The sequence below is a fragment of the Erythrolamprus reginae genome, chromosome Z (assembly GCF_031021105.1).
Source record: "Erythrolamprus reginae isolate rEryReg1 chromosome Z, rEryReg1.hap1, whole genome shotgun sequence".
Lineage (NCBI taxonomy): Eukaryota > Metazoa > Chordata > Lepidosauria > Squamata > Dipsadidae > Erythrolamprus > Erythrolamprus reginae.
Window position 1 is genome coordinate 76551030 of NC_091963.1, and position 21049 is coordinate 76572078.

At 38.9% G+C, this 21049-nt stretch overlaps 1 protein-coding gene across 1 annotated transcript in view; it reads right to left on the reverse strand.

Annotated features, from left to right (window-relative positions):
• NPHP3 (nephrocystin 3) overlaps window positions 1-21049 on the reverse strand; it is a 381101-nt gene that overhangs the window by 358617 nt on the left and 1435 nt on the right. The window contains exons 2-4 of the mRNA XM_070726361.1: window positions 20766-20891; window positions 20205-20355; window positions 18544-18696 (exon numbers count right to left, since the gene is read on the reverse strand). Of these exons, the coding sequence (XP_070582462.1) occupies window positions 18544-18696; window positions 20205-20355; window positions 20766-20891 (430 nt within the window). The remainder of the gene's footprint in view (window positions 1-18543; window positions 18697-20204; window positions 20356-20765; window positions 20892-21049) is intronic.

Here is a 21049-nt window from a genome sequence, read left to right on the forward strand (position 1 = left end):
AAGCGACCATAGGGGTGGGACGAGGTGAATCGCGCTCTCTCTCTCCCTAAAGGGAAACTACTGGCAGCTGTCACTTAAAGTCATTCACAAGAAAGAAAAAGGAGACAATGAGGCCGCCTCGCATTTTCGTAAATCCCGGTGCATCGACCAGGCTGCCTTGGACGCTTCTAGTTGCGAGCAAAGCAGAGACAGACACCTTCTGCTCATTTCTCCAGCAGACAATCCCTCTGAACGCTTGCTCCCGAGTAAAGTTCCTTGGCTCTTTCTCCCTCCCCATCCCAAACGGCAGCCCTCCCATGGCAGCGGCGGCGGCATTCGGCGGGCTACCTGGTTTTTTTACCCAGACTGTACAGGAACAGGGCTGGAGAGGAGAGGAATCGTGGGAGGCTGCGGCTTGAGCTGGGGCCCCTTCAGGTTTCTGAATTGGACTGTTGAATCATTGCCCTTATCCTTAAAAGCCAGGTAGCCTGTCCAGGTCTGGCTGGGCCAAACAGACCTTTAAAAGAGGAGTGATTCGAAATGTCAGGGCGGGAGGAGGGCTGCCGTTTGGGACGGGGAGGGAGAGAGAAAGAGCCAAGGACCTTTACTTGGGAGCAAGCGGATGGAGGGAGGAAGCCTTGGCGAAGCTAAAGGGTTTTGCTGAGTCCTTGGAAAGGAAGGACCTGTCTGCAAACTTGCCTTGCCTGTTTCCCAGTCGGTAAAAATGCCAGGAAGCCTGCCAAACGCTGCCGCCATGCCAGGTGGTGGAGAGAAAGGGAGGACGCTCCCTCCCTCTCCGGCCTCGGCTCTCTTTTCCGCTCTCGGCCATGCAGTTAGGAAGTCTTTGTAAAAGGCTTTGGAGTGTGCTTCCGGGTGCCGAACGCACTGTGACGGGAGGCCGGAGACAGAGCTCCGTCCCTGACCCTCCTTTTTCTACCTCCAGTCCATTTTTGCGGTTTGATCAGACTCGGAGGGTCTGACCAGAGAACAGGGGGTCTCCTGGAACCCGAGAGGCAGATCACAACTGCCTCAAAGGGAAGGGATTGCCCCACAGCTCCAGGAAAGAAGAACCGGGCAGCAGCCATGGCAGGCGCCCAGGCATAGCAGCACGACCATGAAGGAGGAAGGAGAAAAAAACATTTCAAACAGAAGTCAATCGGAGTAAATAGATCATCAGAGGAAAAGAAAAGTTAAAAAAAAGAAATTTAAAAAGAATACACAAGATAAGTTTTCACAAAAACTGAAAGTTAAGGCGAATGTGAGAATTTTCCTGATTCAACAGCCAGAGTGAGTGGAAATTCACAAACCGGAACTTGTTCTTTGCCGTGATTTAATAACAAGAACAAAGGAATAAAAGTATATTACTATTGTTTTAAACTTTAGCAGTCCTTTTCCTGAAAAGAACACTATTTTACATGGGATCTGAGGGTTTAGGAGCTGGATTTAGACAATATAATTCAAAGTTGATGAGATTTGGAGCGGTTGCTTTTCTTGTGCACATGATGATGACACTACTACTGATTTAAAGAGACGTTGCAAAGGAAGCCTGTAATATGGACGATAAAAGAGAAAGAAAAGGCTGAAATAACCTAGTGGAGCTGAATATTTGTTTTTGAGACTGCAAATTGTGAGACTCTAACTGGATGACGTGATTGGATTTATGAACTTTGGATTAATTGACAGAAATTGGATTAAACTGGATTAATTGATGATAATTGGATTATACTTTTGGATTAGACAAACTACGATCTCTGGAACACTTGGTGCAGGTGCGCAACCTACTCTGCAAACCATTCAAGACTCACTGTCAGTAATACAAGACTTTATGCAGAAACCCCAAATATCAATAGATACCAACAGAGATGAAGCAAGACAACAACATGAGGACCTTAAAACTGAAATTAAAGCTGACATGGGAGAGATGAAAGAATGAAAGAAATGTAGGAAAAAATCAAAAACATACAGCAAAACCTAAAAAATAACGATCAAAGGATAAAAACAGTAGAAGGCAAAATGGAGAAAGAATGTAGCAGTGCAACCAATAGGGGCTTTGATGAGGCAATAGCCCACCTGGAACTAGAACGCGCCTCTTACAGGCTGAGATTTCAAAACATAACGGAGGAAAAGGATGAAGATTTAGGTACAAAAATGGTGGAGATATTAGGAGAGATTTTACAGGCTGATCCTCAGGAACTAATAAAAAAATTGATGAACTTTATAGAGTACAGACAAGCTTTTCTAGAAAGCACAACTTACCGAGGGAGGTCCATATAAAATTCACAAGAAAGGCAATTAGAGATGACATTTTAAAATGGTCAAGAAACCAAAGCTTAGATTATAAAGGTAAAGAAATTATAATTCTAAAACAGGTTCCAAAAAGAGTTCATGAAAGCAGGAGGATTATTTTCTTGCTAGTAAATTAATTAAAGAAAACATAACCTTCCGCTGGCTTATCCCAGAAGGTCTCTCATTGTTTTGGCAAGGAACAAGAGTGAACATTGAGAATGTTGATGATGCTAAGGATTTTTTTTTAAGAAAGTGGCCTGAATAGATCTGAACAACTGAGCAAGGACAGTAAAGGAAGCGGAGATGAGTTGGGGGCCACCAGCCAGAAGAGCGAGGATACATCAGGAGCAAGTAGAAAACAACCACAAATACAAGATTTGATTCTAAGTAGCAGATTGAGAGAACACAAAGACACCAAGAAATATTACAACTAGATGTGTCGGGACACACGAAAATATTTTTTGTTAATGTGGACTAAATAATCCAAGAAAAACAAATCAAATATTTGCTAAACTTAAAAAACAAAGAGCAAAAATAATTATTATTCAAGAAGTACATATCAAAAAATCTTTTAAAAAACTATTATGGAATCCAAAATTAGGTAAAATTTATACCAGCCTAGCGGACCAGAAGAAAAGAGGTGTAGCAGTGTATATAGATGAATCAATAGATTCAAAACAATTATAAAGTGATCAGGATGATAGAATTTTAATACTACAATTGAAATTAGACTTGGAACCTCTTGTTATCGTGTCCATCTATGCACCCAATGAAAACCAAAAAGAATTTTTTAGAAAACTGCACGACAAAATATCAGAATTAGCGATTGAGAATATGATTTTGATTGCTGACTTCAATGCAATTTCCAATAGTACAATGGACTATTCCGGCAAGAAGAAGGAAAAGAAAAAGAAAACAATTTTACCAATGACATTCTGGAAAATGAGTACAGAATTATCAAAGATATTTGGCGGGAATGTCACCCATTAACAAAACAGTACTCCTTTTACTCAAATCCCCACAAAATTTGGACTAGATATGGCTTGGGCATCCACACACACCTCTGAACATATAAAGGATATTGAAATAGAAACAAATAGTTGGGCAGACCACAATCCGTTAGTAATTTTCTGGAAGAGAATTAAGAAACAAATCAATTAGCAAATGAACCGTAATATTTTACAAGATTCTCAATACTTACAGTGGATAGAAAGGGAATTAGAAGTTTTTTTTCAGAACAAATAAAAATGTAACTTCCGAGTGAGGAACGAGCCGCGCCGGGTCGATGGGGATAAAGCTCCAACCTCCTGCTCCTTTTTTCACAATTGGGGGATTGCAATTGCAATTTGAGCAAGCTTGGAGGGTTCGATCTGGAACAGGGGGTCGTCTGGTCCCGAGGGGCAGAACGCCACTGCCCCGAAGGGGGAGAACAACCCCACAGCCCCAAACAATGAAGAACCGCACTCCAGTTGGGTTGCGGCCATAGCGGCTTGCTCACGAAGGAGGGAGCATTAATAATTCACAGAGGAAAGAAGAAAAGCAGAAAAGAAGAAAAGCAAGCACAGAACAAGGTATACTCTTTTGGTTTTCATAATAACAAGGAAAATAAAAGAATAGAGAAAATAAAAAAATTAAAAAGGCGAACAAAGAAAAGTTTTTCTTTCTCTCTAAGTAATATCCTTGGGCATAAATTCAAGCTACAACTGGATCTATTTTCGTTAATTTTACCTATCTACTGTTTTTTACAAATAACTAAACTTTAACAGAAAGATATACCCCTTAATACTTCACATCCCTGGAAGAACAACAAATTTGATTGTAATAGGGGATGAAATTTAAACAAAAGGGGAATTTAATTGACTGAAAATATTGTATTTGACTATATTTGACGACTTCCGGCCATGGAAGAACGATGTGTTTTTAAGAAAATAGAATTTTAAAGTTAAAATATATGCAGAAAATACATTCGACTTCGGGAAACACCGATCAATTTTTAAATTTTTAACTTTCCTATGAGATAAAACAACTTAACTCAATTTGATTCAACAGTATAAAACGGACTTTTATGATTTGGCGGATTTCGTAGAGGGACTATTTTACAAACGGCTGCAGCGTCAGGATTAATGGACTAAAAGGATCAGACATTCCCTTTTTTCTTACTTTTATTACCTATTGTTTCTTTCTCTTACCTTTTTTCTCGTTGATAGTGATAGACGATTTTAGTCTTTTTTCTTTTGGGCCTTGGATTTTTGATTTGATTTGCTTTTAAGGATTAAAAAACAACTGTGAATTTGGGAACATAAGAATACAAGACCAGAACGAAGATATAAGACTTTAAGGATTTAAGGACTTAAAAACGACTTGAATGATTAAATTTTGAAAACCTTATTTTTCCATTTTTTGTTACCTATGGAATTACTTGTATTGAACATATTACTTAAGTGCTTATTGATTTCCGTTCTTCTTTTTTAGATTTTTACATTTATATTTTTTACATTTTTATATCTACATTTTTACATTATATTTTTTCTCTTTTTGGTTACATCTCATATTAGGGTCTTTTGTTTCCTTTTTATTAGATAAAGTATAGAATGATGTGTTAGATTTTTAATTTCCCCCTCTTGATATTTATTTATTTATTCGATTTTTATGCCGCCCTTCTCCTTAGACTCAGGGCGGCTTATAACATGTTAGCAATAGCACTTTTTAACAGAGCCAGCCTATTGCCCCCACAATCCGGGTCCTCATTTTAGCCACCTAGGAAGGATGGAAGGCTGAGTCAACCTTGAGCCGGTGATGGGATTTGAACCACTGACCTTCAGATCTACAAGTCAGCTTCAGTGGCCTGCAGTACAGCACTCTACCTGCTGTGCCACCCCGGATATGGTATACCCCCCAAAACCTTTTTATTTTTCTTCTTCTCTCTCTCATCTTTTTTCTCTCTTTCTTTCTTATGAGTATCTTCTATTCATTTTAGATTAACTGATTAATTATATATTACTTTATTCTTTCTCTTTTTTATTTTTTCTTTCCTAATATATTCCTTAATCATATTTTACTCAATTTTATTTTTTTAATTTTATTTTATACATCAATTCACAGATAAATGTATAGATTGAATATTTGATATTTAATATATTGAATTATTGCTGAGAAAATAATTAATTAATTTAGAGTGTATTTTTAAAATTGTTGCGACAGTTAAATTTTCTTTTTTTCCCTTCTATTAAGTTGTTTGTTTTCTTGATTAATTATACTAGTATTCCTCTTTTGAGTGTCTTGCCTTTTTATGGCAATTTTTATAGCAACAAAAACTTAACAACCCTTTCACAGTGTTAGAATTACAGCAATCTATTAAAAACCAGAAAAAGAATAAAGCCACCAGCCCTGACGCAATACCCGCAGAATTTTATAAGTTAGATAGTGAAATACTTTTTTCCAATATGTTAGAGATATTCAATAACATAATAGTGGACGGTAAATTACCTAGAACATGGACAGAAACCTTAATAACATTAAGGAAATAGAAAAGGAGAAAATTGATAAGTATAGACCAATTTCATTACTAAATGTAGACTATAAATTTTTTATATCAATATATGCACTTAGGTTTAAAAATATTATAAATGAAATAATACATGAAGACCAGAATGGATTTTTACCAGGTAGACAAATTAAAAATAATTTGAGGACAACCATAAATATCTTAGAATATTATGAACAACACCCTGAAAAACAAATGGCACTTATATTTCTTGATGCTAAAAAGGCATTGGACAACGTAGATTGGACTTTTATGAAAATACAATTAAATAAGATGAATGTGGGAACTAAATTCTTTAATATAATTGATGTGATTTATTCCAACCAATCAGCAAAAACCATAATAAACAATGAACAAACTGAAAGATTAGAAATACAAAGAGGAGTTAGACACGGTTGCCCCATATCACCATTATTTATTTTAACATTAGAAACATTATTAATAAAAATAAGAACAGAAAATAACATAAAAGGACTGAAGATTAAAAAAGAAATTATAAAGTTCAAGCATTTGCTGATGATGTGATCTTCATAATAGAAGACCCTCTGACATCAATATTAAAACTAGTAGACGTAATAGAAAAATATGGAAAAGTAGCTGGTCTGAAAATTAACAAGGAAAAGATACAAATGCTTATAAAAAATATGACGGATTTTCAGAAAAAACAATTAGAAAAATTAACAAATATGCAAATAACAAAAAAAGTTAAATATTTATACATTTAGATTTCTGTTAAAGTCATGTCTTTAAAAAATGATAACTATACAAAGCTCCTACGTCAAATAAAGGAATAATCTACAGCTATCCTTAGTAGGAAGAATTTCTACAATTAAAATGAATATTCTTCCCAAAGTATTATTTTTATTTCAGGTAATCCCAATAAATCCAGGAGCGATTTTTTTTAAAGAACTAAGATCACTAAAAAAATTTATATGGCAAGGTAAGAAACCAAGAATAAAACAAAGCTCATTAGAAGATCGGAAAGAGAGAGGACTTGCCCTCCCAAATTGGAAGCTATCATGGATAAAATAATGGTTAACCTTGGAAAACAGAAGATTATTAAATTTAGAGGGTCAAGATTTAATGTTAGGCTGGCATGCCTTCATATGGTATGAAAAGTCCAAAACTCATTCATATTTTAATAGAAATATAATCAGAAAGGCATTAATAGATGTTTGGAAAGAGATTTTTAAAAAATCATTTTTTAGTAATGCCAGAATGGATTTCACCAATTGAAGCAATCTCTCATCCTAATTTGTTAAAAGAAGGTAAAATATGGAAATATAGAGATTTACTTGATAATCAATTAAAACTGAAAACAAAACAAGAATTGCAGGAGTCAGGGGTAGAGACAGATTGGTGGCAGTAGGCTCAGATTAACTCTAGATACCAAAAAGATGTGAAAATATTCATATTTAAGAAGGACAATAATACACTTGGGAAATTACTAACTCAAAATCAAGGAAAATTGATTGGGAAGTTATATAAATATTTAATAAATTACAGGACGATAGGTTGGATATTAAAAGATAATATGATTAGCTGGTGTAAAAATTTTGGAAAAGAAATAAATTTAGATACATGGGAAAAAATTTGGATATATAATTGGAAGATAATTAAATCAATCTCTTTCAAAGAAAATCAATAGATGGCATCTTCCACCAAACAGGATCTTAAAGATGTTTCCAAGTGCCTCACCTATTTGTTGGAAATGTAAAAAAGAAATTGGCACATATTTCCATGTTTGGTAGACATGCCGAAAATCTAAGATCTATTGGAACAAGGTAGAAAAATGGTTGAAAGAAATTACAAATAAGGAAATTAGGAAGACCCCAGAATTCTTCTTATTAGGTATTACTGATATTAAATATATAAAAGAAATATACTATTTAATAATTCATATATTAGTAGCAGCAAGAATAGCATTTGCACAAAAATGAAAAGAAAAGGAAATTCCAAAAGACAAAGAGGTTTTTAGGAAGATTATGGAATGTGCAGAATTGGATATGATGATGAGATGGTTAAATAACCAAGTGGAAACTGAATTTTATAAAACGTGGGGAAAAGTTTATAAATGGTGGAATGTAAAAAAGGACTATTAAAAATAATAAAATAAAATATGGAATAGTTAAATATAACATATAGTGATATTTGATGAATAAGTTTATTTTTATTAATTGAGTTTAATTACTTTAACTATAACTATATAATGAACAGAAAATATTTGAAAGTTTAGATTTTTATATTAGTATTGTATACAAAGAGATATTTCATCGATAAGTCTACTTTTCTGTATTGATCTAAAATAGAATTAGTTTTTTATTTCTGTATTAAGAAGACTTCTATGATTAGAGGAGCAATGGTAGTTCCTATACATGTTAAATGTTGTTTGTTTTGTTTGTCTCACATTTTTAAAAAATCAATAAAAATTATTATTTAAAAAAAATGCAGAAACATCCCCACAAAACTTATGGGATACGGCCAAGGTCTTTATCCGGGGCCTGACGATTTCTTACACAGCCAAAAAAAAACAAAGAGAAAAATTATCAACAACTAGAGCAAGAATTAAAAAACTTAGAAATTGAACTACAAAGAAATTCACACAATAGTAAAGTCAAAGGGAAAATGGACAATAAAACATAAAATAAACTTGATTGAACAAGAAAAAATAGCTGAAAAAATAAAGAGGGTAAAACAAACAAACAAACCGGGGCGCTGGTTAGCGTACAAGCTGAGAAAACAAAAAGAATCTAAAATGATAAATAAACTAGAAGATAGTAATGGTGTACTAAGATATAGAACAGATGAAAAGAAGGAAATAGCAGTGGAATTTTACAAAAATTTATATCAACAGGAAGAAATAAAAGAAGAATTTTTTAAATTTTTAGACTCTACAAATTTTCCACCTCTATCAGAGGATCAACAACTGAGGCTTAATGCACCATTTACTATGGCAGAATTACAATAAATACTTAAAAACCAAAAAAATAATAAAGCTACTGGCCCAGACACAATACCTGCAGAACTGGATAGTGTTGTGGTTTGCTCTGGCTCAGCTCCTGCCCCAAGGACTGTGGGGGTGGATGTAGGTGAAACATACAAATGTCACAGGCCTTTTTTGCTGCCGACAGCTTTGGGCAGCGAATTATCCTCGGAAGAAGGGAGTGTCTGTGAGATGGGACTTTCAGAGGGGGGCCTGGCAGGCAGCCCAGGAAGAAGCCAGTCATCATCTTCCTTATCTTCAATAGACTCTGATGAGGAAGCTGTATAGACCCACGCGTGCATAGAGCTATGCCTAGAAGAGAACAGCTTTGCAGATATTACAGGAGTCCACCTGTGGTTGGGTCTGGTTCAATTAATTAGGGCTGCTGTTAAATGGACAGCGTGCCGGCCTCACAGTGTGGAAGATTATCTGATCATACTTGTGGAGTTTGCATTGCCATTCTGGATTTTCCCAGGACCTTGTGTTTGGATTTCAGGACTCTGACCATAAATCATAGTGAGTTTACAACGTCTGAAAAGGAATAGCTGTGATGAAATCACAGCTAGTGGTTAATGGATTTAAGTTTGTTGTTTTTGTTATTTCACTGCATTCAAGTTGTTTGTTTTTACAAGTGAGCCCTTTGAATTCAAAAGAGGGTTTTTCTTCTATTTTTCTTTGGATAAAGAAACTATTGTTGCCTTGTCCTGTATGTGTGTCTGTTTTTGCTACTTTTACATTTAATTGAAGGCTCGTGCCAGGAGCCGGCAGAACAGATAGTAACATACTTACCTTGAACATGCTAGAGATTTTTAATAAGATCATTGCAGATGATAAAATTCCAAGATCTTGGTCTGGGGCTTTAATTACTTTAATACATAAACCAGGAACAGAGAAAGATAAAATACAAAACTATAGGCCAATATCCCTGTTAAATGTGGACTACAAAATATTTTATTTATTTATTTATTTATTACTTAGATTTGTATGCCGCCCCTCTCCGAAGACTCGGGGCGGCTCACAACACGTGGAAACAAATCATAAATAATCTAACAAATTTAAAATTAAAAGATTTAAAAGACCCCATATACTAACAGACATACATACAAGCATACCATATATAAATTAAACATGCCCAGGGGAAGATGTTTCAGTTCCCCCATGCCTGACGGCAAAGGTGGGTTTTAAGGAGTTTACGGAAGGCAGGAAGAGTAGGGGCAGTTCTAATCTCCGGGGGGAGTTGGTTCCAGAGGGCCGGTGCCGCCACAGAGAAAGTTCTTCCCCTGGGGCCCGCCAACCGACATTGTTTAGTTGACGGGACCCGGAGAAGGCCCACTCTGTGGGACCTGATCGGTCGCTGGGATTCGTGCGGCAGGAGGCGGTCTCGGAGATATTCTGGTCCAATGCCATGAAGGGCTTTAAAGGTCATAACCAACACTTTGAATTGTGACCGGAAACTGATCGGCAACCAATGCAGACTGCGGAGTGATGGTGAAACATGGGCATACCTAGGTAAGCCCATGCCTGCTCTCGCAGCTGCATTCTGCACGATCTGAAGTTTCCGAACACTTTTCAAAGGTAGCCCCATGTAGAGAGCATTACAGTAGTCGAACCTCGAGGTGATGAGGGCATGAGTGACTGTGAGTAATGAGTCCCGGTCCAGATAGGGCCGCAACTGGTGCACCAGGCGAACCTGGGCAAACGCCCCCCTCGCCACAGCTGAGAGATGTTTTTCTAATGTGAGCTGTGGATCGAGGAGGACGCCCAAGTTGCGGACCCTCTCTGAGGGGGTCAATAATTCCCCCCCAGGGTAATGGACGGACAGATGGGATTGTCCTTGGGAGGCAAAACCCACAGCCACTCCGTCTTATCCAGGTTGAGCTTGAGTCTGTTGACACCCATCCAGGCCCCAACAGCCTCCAGGCACCGGCACATCACTTCCACCGCTTCGTTGACTGGGCATGGGGTGGAGATGTAAAGCTGGGTATCATCCGCATATTGATGATACCTCACCCCATGTCCTTGGATGATCTCACCCAGGGGTTTCATGTAGATGTTGAATAGCAGGGGGGAGAGGACCGACCCCTGAGGCACCCCACAAGGGAGAGACCTAGGAGTCGACCTCTGACCCCCCACTAACACCGACTGCGACGGGCCAGAGAGGTAGGAGGAGAACCACTGAAGAACAGTGCCTCCCACCCCCAACCCCTCCAGCCGGTGCAGAAGGATACCATGGTCGATGGTATCGAAAGCCGCTGAGAGGTCAAGGAGCACCAGGACAGAGGATAAACCCCTGTCCCGGGCCCGCCAGAAATCATCCATCAACGCGACCAAAGCGGTTTCCATGCTGTAACCGGGCCTGAAACCCGACTGCTGGGGACCTAGATAATCGGCTTCTTCCAAGGACCGCTGGAGCTGGAGCGCCACCACCTTCTCGACAACCTTCCCCATAAAGGGAAGGTTGGAGACTGGACGATAGTTGTTAAGCACAGCTGGGTCCAGGGAGGGCTTCTTGAGGAGGGGACGCACGAGCGCTTCTTTATAGTGATGGGAAAACTCCCCTCCCCAAGGAAGCGTTGGTAATCTCCTGGGCCCAGCTCCGCGTCACCTCCCTGCTGGCCGAAACCAGCCAGGAGGGACACGGATCCAGTAAACAGGTGGCGGAACTCACAGCTCCAATGGCCTTGTCCACTTCATCAGGTGTCACCAGATCAAACTCTTCCCAAACAGGTGGACAAGTACGTGCCCCAGTCACCTCGACTGACTCGTTGTCAGTCGACTCTGTTTTACAATTGGAGTCGAGGTCGGCCCGGATCCGAGCGACTTTATCAGCGAAAAACGTGTTAAAATCCTCGACACTACTCTGTAAGGGCTCCCCAACTCCCCCCTGGTTAAGAAGGGAGCGGGTCACCCTAAACAGAGCGGCCGGGCGGGATTCCACTGATGCAATCAAGGCGGCATGATACGCGCATCTTGCCGCCTTGAGCGCCACTTTGTAAGTCTTAATAAAAGCTCTTACAAGTGTTCGGTCGGATTCAGACCTACTCTTCCTCCATCGCTTCTCTAGACGTCTCTTTTGGCGTTTCAACTCCCGGAGCTCCTCGTTGAACCATGGGGCTCTACGGGGTCTAGCACCACGGAGAGGTCGCAAAGGCGCAATCTGGTCAAGAGCCCCCGCCGCAGCCCTGTTCCAGGCCTCCGCGAGAGACTCCGCCGAACTGTGGACGAGTGCCTCTGGAATAACCCCAAGCGCCGTTTGAAAGCCCTCTGGGTCCATCAGGCGTCTGGGGCGGAACATCTTCATTGGTTCCGCCTCTCTGCGGGGAAGGATTGGAGCCAGGAAGTCAAGCCGTAGTAGAAAATGGTCTGACCATGACAAAGGCAATACTTCTAAGCCCCTTAGTCTCAGACCATTACTCAATTGCTCGGAAAGGAATACCATGTCAGGTGCGTGCCCTCCCTCGTGAGTCGGACCCTGTACTACTTGAGTCAGGTCCACGGCTGTCATGGTGGCCATGAACTCCTGTGCCAACCCAGAGGTTTCGCCGAGTGACGGCAGGTTGAAGTCCCCCAGGACGATGAGTCCGGGGAACTCCACCGCCAACCCGCTACCTCCTCGAGTAGCACAGGCAGGGCTTTTGACACGCAGCTGGGAGGCAGGTACGTGAGAAATAAGCCCACCTGAACCCCTAAGTCCAACTTCATCAAGAGAGACTCGCAACCCGCAATTTCCGGAGCAATGAGTCTACGCAGGCAAAGGCTCTCCCTGGCTACAATAGCCACTCCTCCCCCCCTTCCCTGGGGTCGAGGTTGATGCCATATCTGAAACCCGGCTGGGCAAATTTCAGAGAGAGGAACACCTCCCTCCGGGCCCAGCCAGGTTTCAGTAATACATGCCAGGTCGGCCTCCTCATCCAGGATCAAATCCCGGATGAGGAGAGCTTTATTTACTACCGACCTGGCATTCAGCAGCAGCAACCTGAGCCCAGGGCCAGAGTTACACTCACCACCAGTACCCAAGATTGGGCTCACAGAGCCAGAACAAGGGACCGTTATTAAGCAACGGTCCCTCGTTCCCCTGGAATGGCTAACTCTGTGGCCCCCTATCTATGCATTCATTTAGACTTTAAAAATTTTTTAATGAAATAATACATGAGGATCAGAATGGATTTTTGCCGGGCAGACAAATTAAAAATAATCTTAGGACAATTATTAATACATTGGAATTTTATGAATGCCACTCTGAGAAACAAATGGACTTGGTTTTTCTCGATGCAAAGAAAGCTTTTGATAATGTGAATTGGACATTCATGAAAATTCAACTCAACAAAATGAAATTTGGCACAAAATTTATCAACTTGATAGACGCCATATACTCGAACCAAACAGCCAAAATTATAATAAACAATGATCAAACAGAAAGATTAGAGATACAAAGAGGGGTCAGACAAGGTTGCCCTCTCTCGCCCGTTATTTATTTTAACACTGGATACATTGTTAATTAAAACTAGAGAAAACAAGGAAATTAAAAGACTAGAGATCAAAAAAGAATGTTATAAAGTCCAAGCGTTTGCAGATGTATATATAGAGAAATGAAGTAGATATATTTTTCTTTTTCCTGTGAAATGATCTAATCAACAAAAGTTTTTCTTTTCTTACCATGCATATTTTAAAGAAATATGCACATAGTCCATCCAGTCCGATAGAAAGGGAAGGTTTTAGGTTGTATAATGATTTTTTAACATTTTCCTCTGTAATTCAATTTGTGTTAGATCATTGAAGCTAGTTGAGTTGCGACTAGGAAATGTTGGGCATGAACCGTTGCTGTTAACAAAGACTGAGCTGAAGAAAGTGTTAAAGAGGTTGGCTTTAATTGTTTCATCATTATACTCTTTATCGTTAGGTCCTTTAAGGGGTGGGGTGGATCTAGAGTCTTTGTTTATTGTTTACAAAGTTATAGAAGGCACGAGTGGATTTCGTACGTAGGTTTTCTTTTTGATTAATGTGATAGTTCATTAATGGTACATTCAGTCTTTATTTGATGACATAAATTTTTATAGCAGTTTTTAAAGTTTGCAACATGGCCATTTTATTTTTATGCCAAAGTAATCTTTTTTTGGATTGCAGCCTTCTTATTTTTATGGGTAATTTATTTTTTTTGGTTTGGTGAATATTAGAGGTACATATAATTTTATGACTCTTTGAACTTCGAGCAAGAATGTATTGTAATAGTCATCTATGGTGATACAGCCGGAGAATATTGTGGTCCAGTCAAAAGATGAGAGATAAGATTCTATGTTTTCATAGTTGGCTTTTTTAAAGTTGAAATTGGTTGTCTTGTTTTTGAGATTCTTTATTTTAAGATGTACATTGAGGCAAAAGTCGATTGTGCTGTGGTCGCTGTTGGAAAAGGGTTCTCTTACTTGGAGTCCATAAATTGAGGTAAACTGTTGCAGAATATGAGGTCTAGGCAGTTGTTGAGTCTGGTGTTGTCTGTCACTATTTGCACTAGTCCTAGACTAGTGATAGTATTGTAGAGGTTTGAGTGGATGGGTTCAGTTGTGCATTCATTTAGCGACCATTTAATATGAGGTAGGTTTAAATCGCCAAGAAATATAAAAGGATGTTGGTAGGAGGTTGCCCACTTTAGTAGTGTGGTTAGCTTGTTCACATGTGAGATGTTGTAGTCAGGGGCTCTATAACCTAGGAGGAAGCGGAGTGTGGTAACTGAAGTTAGTTCACATGATAATTTATGGAAGGTAAAGATCTTGTTTAACTTGGATTTCCTTTAGGTTGAGTGATTTTTTTAAATAGAAGATTGCAACTCCACCTCCTCTACAAGTTTCACGATCAGATTGGAAAATGTAGTAGTTGTTAATTATAATAATGGAGTTGGGGAGAGATGTGTTTAACCATGTTTTACATATAAATATGATGTCGTATTTGGCTGTTTTTAGTAAGATAAGAAGCTCGGATATTTGAGTTTATTAGTTTACATTTAATGTTAGAAGTGGTTGATGATGAGGAAGTAAGGGGCGTGCATCCCTAGTCTTGGTTGATTAATAGTTGGTCTTGGTTGGAGGTAGGTAGGTAGTTAGGATGGATTTGAGCTATAGTTGTTTGAGGCTTGAGGTTCATGGTGGGTTGTGCTTGGTTGACAGTGGGTTGCTCTGTATATATGGTAGGATGGTTTTGGATGATGGAGTTTGGAGAGTTGGATGGTGGTATATGGGTCTTGGTCCTAATGCAACCTGCTCGGTAGTAAATGTACAGGTTGGTTTGTCCTTGATCTTGATGCTTTTTAAATTCAGCATGAAGCTCATGGGATTGTATTCGTTGTAATATGGATAGATCTGGTCTTGCATGAAGTTTTTTGGGGTTAGAGTCGTTTCGGATAATAGAGTTTATAGTATTGATGAATTTACGTTTGCTAATTTCATTCTTGCAAATGACTCTGCAAAATTGAGATGCTGCCGAGCCACCTCCGTATTTGAACCCGGGGCCGTCCTTAGACACTTCAAAGATTTAGTCCGTAGTGAATATTGGCGCAATGATATTGCAAATCATATTGATATGAGATCCATTAGTAGTTTCTAGGCCAAATAAGATGGCATTACTATTACGTTTTTGTTCTCTTTCAAGGGTGTCTTTGATTAGTAGGGTTATGTTATTTGGGTGGTTGGTGTGTTGATGAGGAGGTGGTTGATCATATGGTAATGGTGGATGGGTTATTGGTTGAGGATTTTGTTGTATTGAAGTGTGATTTAGGTCTATTTTGTTCATCTTTTTGTTCGTCTTTTGTTCTTTGGGTTCATCTTTTGTCACACAGCTTCTATTATAGCAATCTCGGATGTTCTTTTGCAAACGTTACAAATAAATGTACTGAAAACATAGGAAGATGCTAGCAATTTCCTTTTTGTGAGGTATATGAGAACAAAGGTGATTTTTATTACTTCATAGCAAGAAGTAGCTCAGACAACAGGACCCTGATTAGATAGCATTTATTTCTCTCTTTATTGGTTAGCTGGATCTCCTGGATCATTTTTCACATTGTCCACACTAAATGCTGCTGGTAAAAAGTGCCAAAAGCTTCTAAAATATTTATTCTATGTTTTCTGCTTCTAATATACACATTGTCAAATATTGGCTTTACTTGTAAGAAAATTATTTCCCTTTGTGCAAGCACAGCTAAATACTAGACAACACAGTATCAACAATAGAGACTTTCAAATTTCTAGGTTCTATCATATATCAAGACCTAAAATGGTCACCTAATATTAAAAAATTCATCAAAAAAGTACAACAAAGAATTTTCTTTTTGCGCCAACTCAGGAAGCTCAAACTGCCCAAGGAGCTGTTGAAACAGTTCTACAGAGGAATCAACAAGACAGACACAAACTTCAGAGGATAATCAGAACTTCAGAAAAAAAATCATTGCCAACCTGAGTTCCATTGAGGACCTGTATACTGCACGAGTCAAAAAGAGAGCTGTGAAAATATTTATTGACCCCTCGCATCCTGGACATAAATTGTTTCAACACATCGTTATAGAGCACTGCACACCAAGAGAACTAGACACAAGAATATTTTTTTTTCCCCAAACACCATCACTCTACTAAACAAATAATCCACTCATCACTGTCAAACTACTCACTAAGGGTGCATTACTTTTTACTACCTGTTTTCCTCATCATTCCTAACACCCATCTCCTCCCACTTATGATTGTATAACTGTAACTTGTTATTTGTATCCTTACAATTTATATTAATCTTGTTTCCTGATTGTTATTTGTATCCTATGACAATCAGTAAATTTTGTACCTCATGATTCTTGACAAATGTATATTTTCTTTTATGTACACTAAGAGTGTATGAACCAAAGGCAAATTCCGTGTGTGTCCAATCACACTTGGTCAATAAAGGATTCTATTCTATTCATTTCATTTCATTCTAAATTTAATAATTATTAGACCTAAATGTACAGATCAGAATTATTGATCAAGAAACTTGTTATGGCTTATGCTGGATTGAGATTCCTTTCTATTTATCAAATATTAGGTTTAATATTTCATACATATGCCTTAAAAATGAAGATCACATTAAAAGACAAGGGAAGGATGAAAACTTCTGTGACAATTATGGACAAAATGATACTATGCTTAAAAAGTAATGAACATGGATGTGCCAGCTTTAAAAGAAAAAGAAAAATAATAATGGAATACCCATTTAAGATATAACAAGAGAGAAAAACAACTTCTGTCAGCAGATTATATTTTACCTGGCATTGCTAGCCATTTATAAAGAAATATTTGACCTAATACAGAAAGAAATTTATACAAATATAAATTCTTCACCAATAGTAAACAGTAATGAAAATCTAAATACCTTTGCAGATGAAGCACTACATCTTTGAAGACCAGCTCCACACTCCACAAGTTTTAAACCTAGAACTTTTCAATATTTAGGTTTGGGCTTTTAATAGGACTTATTGTTGTTACTCTCATTCTTGCTTCAAGGAGAAGCAAATACCGTATTTTTCGCTCCATAAGACGCAGTTTTTTTCCTCCCAAAGTAGGATGAAAAATCAGCAGCGTCTTATGGAGCGAAGATGCAGGCAGGGGGGGGGAGGCGCTGGAGCAGGGGGGGGGGCGTTATACTCAACAAAAGTGTCCCGGACAGCCTCTGTCTCCCATCGCCGTCCAGGGGAGGTCTTCATCTGGAGACCGCCGCCTTGCTGGAGCGCTCCGGACGCCCCTCTCGACAGCCCGGCTGCCCGGTTAGGGAAGGCGCTGCCCTTCCTGAGCAGTCCGATGCTGGCGCCTCTCTCCCTCCCTGCCTGCCAGCCCCTGCGTGCCCCAACCCCCCCCCGAACTCTCGCCGAAGGCAGTCCCCGTTTCCCCCCCCCCGCTTGCCAGCTCTCACTTTGTTTTTTCTCCGGCGGTTCCGTTTCCAAGCAATCGTTTGCCGCTCCCCGCAAGCCCCCTGCCCGAAGCCGCAAGCACGAGATCCTGGGGGGAGGCGGCAGTCCTGCGCTTTGCACTGGGGAGGAGCAGCGGGGAACCAGGGCGGAGCCCTTCTTGACTCTGCCTTCCCCCCCCTCTGCTGCTGGGAAGTTCTACTGTATTTCTAAGGAGCTCCGGGAACCCAGGTGAGGCTTCTCATCTGAAACTTGTGGAAGAAGAGAGCTCTCCTTGCAGGAGGAAGCCACCCCTCTGTGCTGAGAGGGAAGAAGGAACAATGTTCACCATCTCCCAGGACCACCAAGCCCCCTTCCAACAGCACATGCAAGGCTCCTTGCCTGCCAGCTCTCAGCTTCTCATTTCTGCTTTATTGAAAAGGCCCACCATCACTCAAGTTTGTGAGTGGGTGAAAACGTCATGGCAAGCCGTGAAGGATGAAACGGTTGTAAGTTCCTTCAGGAAATGTGGCATCAGTAATGCCTTGGATGGTTCAGAGGATGATGTCCTTTATGAAGACCCTGACACCAGTGATAGTGAGCCACTGAGCGAGACAAGTTCGGACAGTTGTGAGGAATTTTTGGGATTTCCCAATGACTAGAGACCTTATCTTTTACAGTAATGATGGTTCTTAATGCTGCTGTTGGCTATTGTTCATGTTAAGTTATTCTGTTATTGTAATAAATATTTTAGCCCACCTTTTGGCTCAAAATATTTTTTTTCTATTTTCCTCCTCTAAAATCTAGGTGCGTCTTATCAGCAGGTGCGTCTTATAGAGCGAAAAATACGGTACTTACCTCTGTTGACATTTGCAAATGGTCCTTCTATATCTATGGAACTATGTGCAAATTCAGGTCCTCTACAAGACTGCTGAAGCTGCATCATGCTGCCCATGGAAGGCTCACTTCCCAAGGCTCCTCCCATCCAATATTGTGTCTGACCTCCAGAGGCTTAAAATGAAGGAAATAATGCCAATTCAGTAAATTAAATTTAATCAGAAATACAATTATTCCTCAGAAGCAAAGAACAGAAAGCAAAGGGCATTTTCTGAAAGGAAACTAATGGAGCTATAATTAAAGAACATATTATCAGATTTTTGCAGTGATTTTGCAGTGATTCAACCAGCACATAAGTAAATAATTCAGCAGGATTCCTTTATAGAAGAAACTTGTTTATATACAATATAAAACATGATGCATTTATACAATACCCATGTAGAAAGTACAAGGACAAGAAGCAATCTGAACCAGAGACACAGAAACACAAAAGCAATAATCCAAGGACAAACTATACAGACCAGTTAAATTAAGCCACACCCAGGTTCTGAGCCATCGCCCATGGCTCACAACAGATCCTGCTTCTTAGTCACCAAACCAAACAGTTCCCATTGGCTGACTTGTTATCGGTATCGCAGATCATAATTTCTTATACATTGACACATGTCATTGTAAAACATATTTGGCTTGAAGATGCAAGATACAAAAAAGTTCATCTTTAACAGTGGTTCTCAACCTGGGGTTCGCAGGGGTTGCCTAAGACCATGGTATTAGGAACTAAAGCTTCTATTCTGACGCCTTGGAACGTATTTTTACAATCTGACCAATCAGGTGTTTACAGTGGGGGTGTCCCTCTGACCTTCCTGCCAATCAGCTTAAAGCTCTGTTGGGAGAATTGGTGCTAGACATATGGTTGGGGGTCACCATAACATGAGTAACTGTATTAATCGTTTGCGGCATTAGAAAGTTGAGAACCACTGATCCATAACAAATATATTATTATGGTATTAGTGGGAGTTGAAGTTTTCAGAATATTATGAAAAGGAGAAGCCTTCTTCTCCTGCCTCAAATATTCTGACTAATCAGGAAATCAGAATCAGAATAAGATTGAAAACCCTAAGTTAGACCAGAGCTGATTAAAATTTACATGGATGACCAAGTGCTTTAGGAAATTCCAGAATTATGGGCTAGAACTGGTAACTCTACAAATCTACTTTTATATTACTGTCAAGTTTCTTTCTTCATTTCTCAATCTTAAAAAAATGATATGCCCAGATCAAAGTACTGCCTTTGCAATAAGAAAATTCAATTGACATAGTATTTTAAAGAGAAAGGAGAGAAGTCACTATTTGAAAATAGGAGAAATTAAAGAATCCTTGTTTAAAGGATTAAGGAGAATCAATTGTTGAGGGGTTTTAAATTGTAGTTAATCCAATTCCATTTGAAATTGCTTTTATCAAATTTTGATAATAATTTGTTTCTGGAATTCTGCACTTTCACATGACCCAAGGGCCAATCAATCAATAGTTTGGAGGATTAAGCAATAATTAATTTAGCTATTGTTATTGCTTATAATTTTTTTTTATTTTTTAACAAAATATTGATAAAGCATTTTTGTCTGTTTCACTGTACAGATTTATAAAACATATCTAGTCAATTGGTAAAAGCAACATCATTCATACCAGTAATTTCTGTGCAGCTGTCATCTGAATCTGATTCTTCAGGATCAACTATTTGGATACCCTGAGCTTGCAACCTCTGAAGTTTTGCTTCAAGCTCTCGCTTGGCCCTCAGTAGATCCTGAATTTCATTTTCCTTCGTTTCTCTGAAAATCTATAAATGAAAATGTTCTGAGCAAGTGTATTTTAAAATATTATTCATATTTCATTCTATGCATAAAATTAATGCATCTATTCAATTAAGAGTTTACCTTTCCCCCTAAGTCTTAAGCAACAGAATCCCAATTACCTATCAACTTGTGTAGATAAAATGGAAATATCTCAAAGAAACAAGTGGAACTTGCAATAATTTTTAATATAAAATGATCCTTTTATTCAAGGTTACAAGCTACTATTCTTGATTTCTAGGACAGTTCCATACATACCGTGTCCTTTCCTAAGCTGTTTAAGAAGAGGAATTCCATCATTAACAGTTTTTCTTGTAAAAAAAAAATTATTCTTAAGCAAAGCTTAAGGCTCTCCGAAACATGCTCATTTATCCTGCAAAGCCAATAAATTATTTACTTTAAATTGCCTCCTAACTTTGTCACGATCATGTTCAAATGTAGCTGCTCTTTCCATAGCTTGATATTTGGCCTCTACAGCGCTTTCTTTTTCTCTGAGGATTTTCTGGTATGTTTTCTGAAGTGCCTAGGGGAAGGAAAAAGTGACATTATTAACCCCTGGTCTGAAAATTTTCATTTATCCACTCTGACTATTAATTTTTTTAGATATCAGAAAGCTCTTCCTATATATAATTTGAATACATTTGATCTTTTAATTCAGGGTTTAAATGACATTCCAAATAC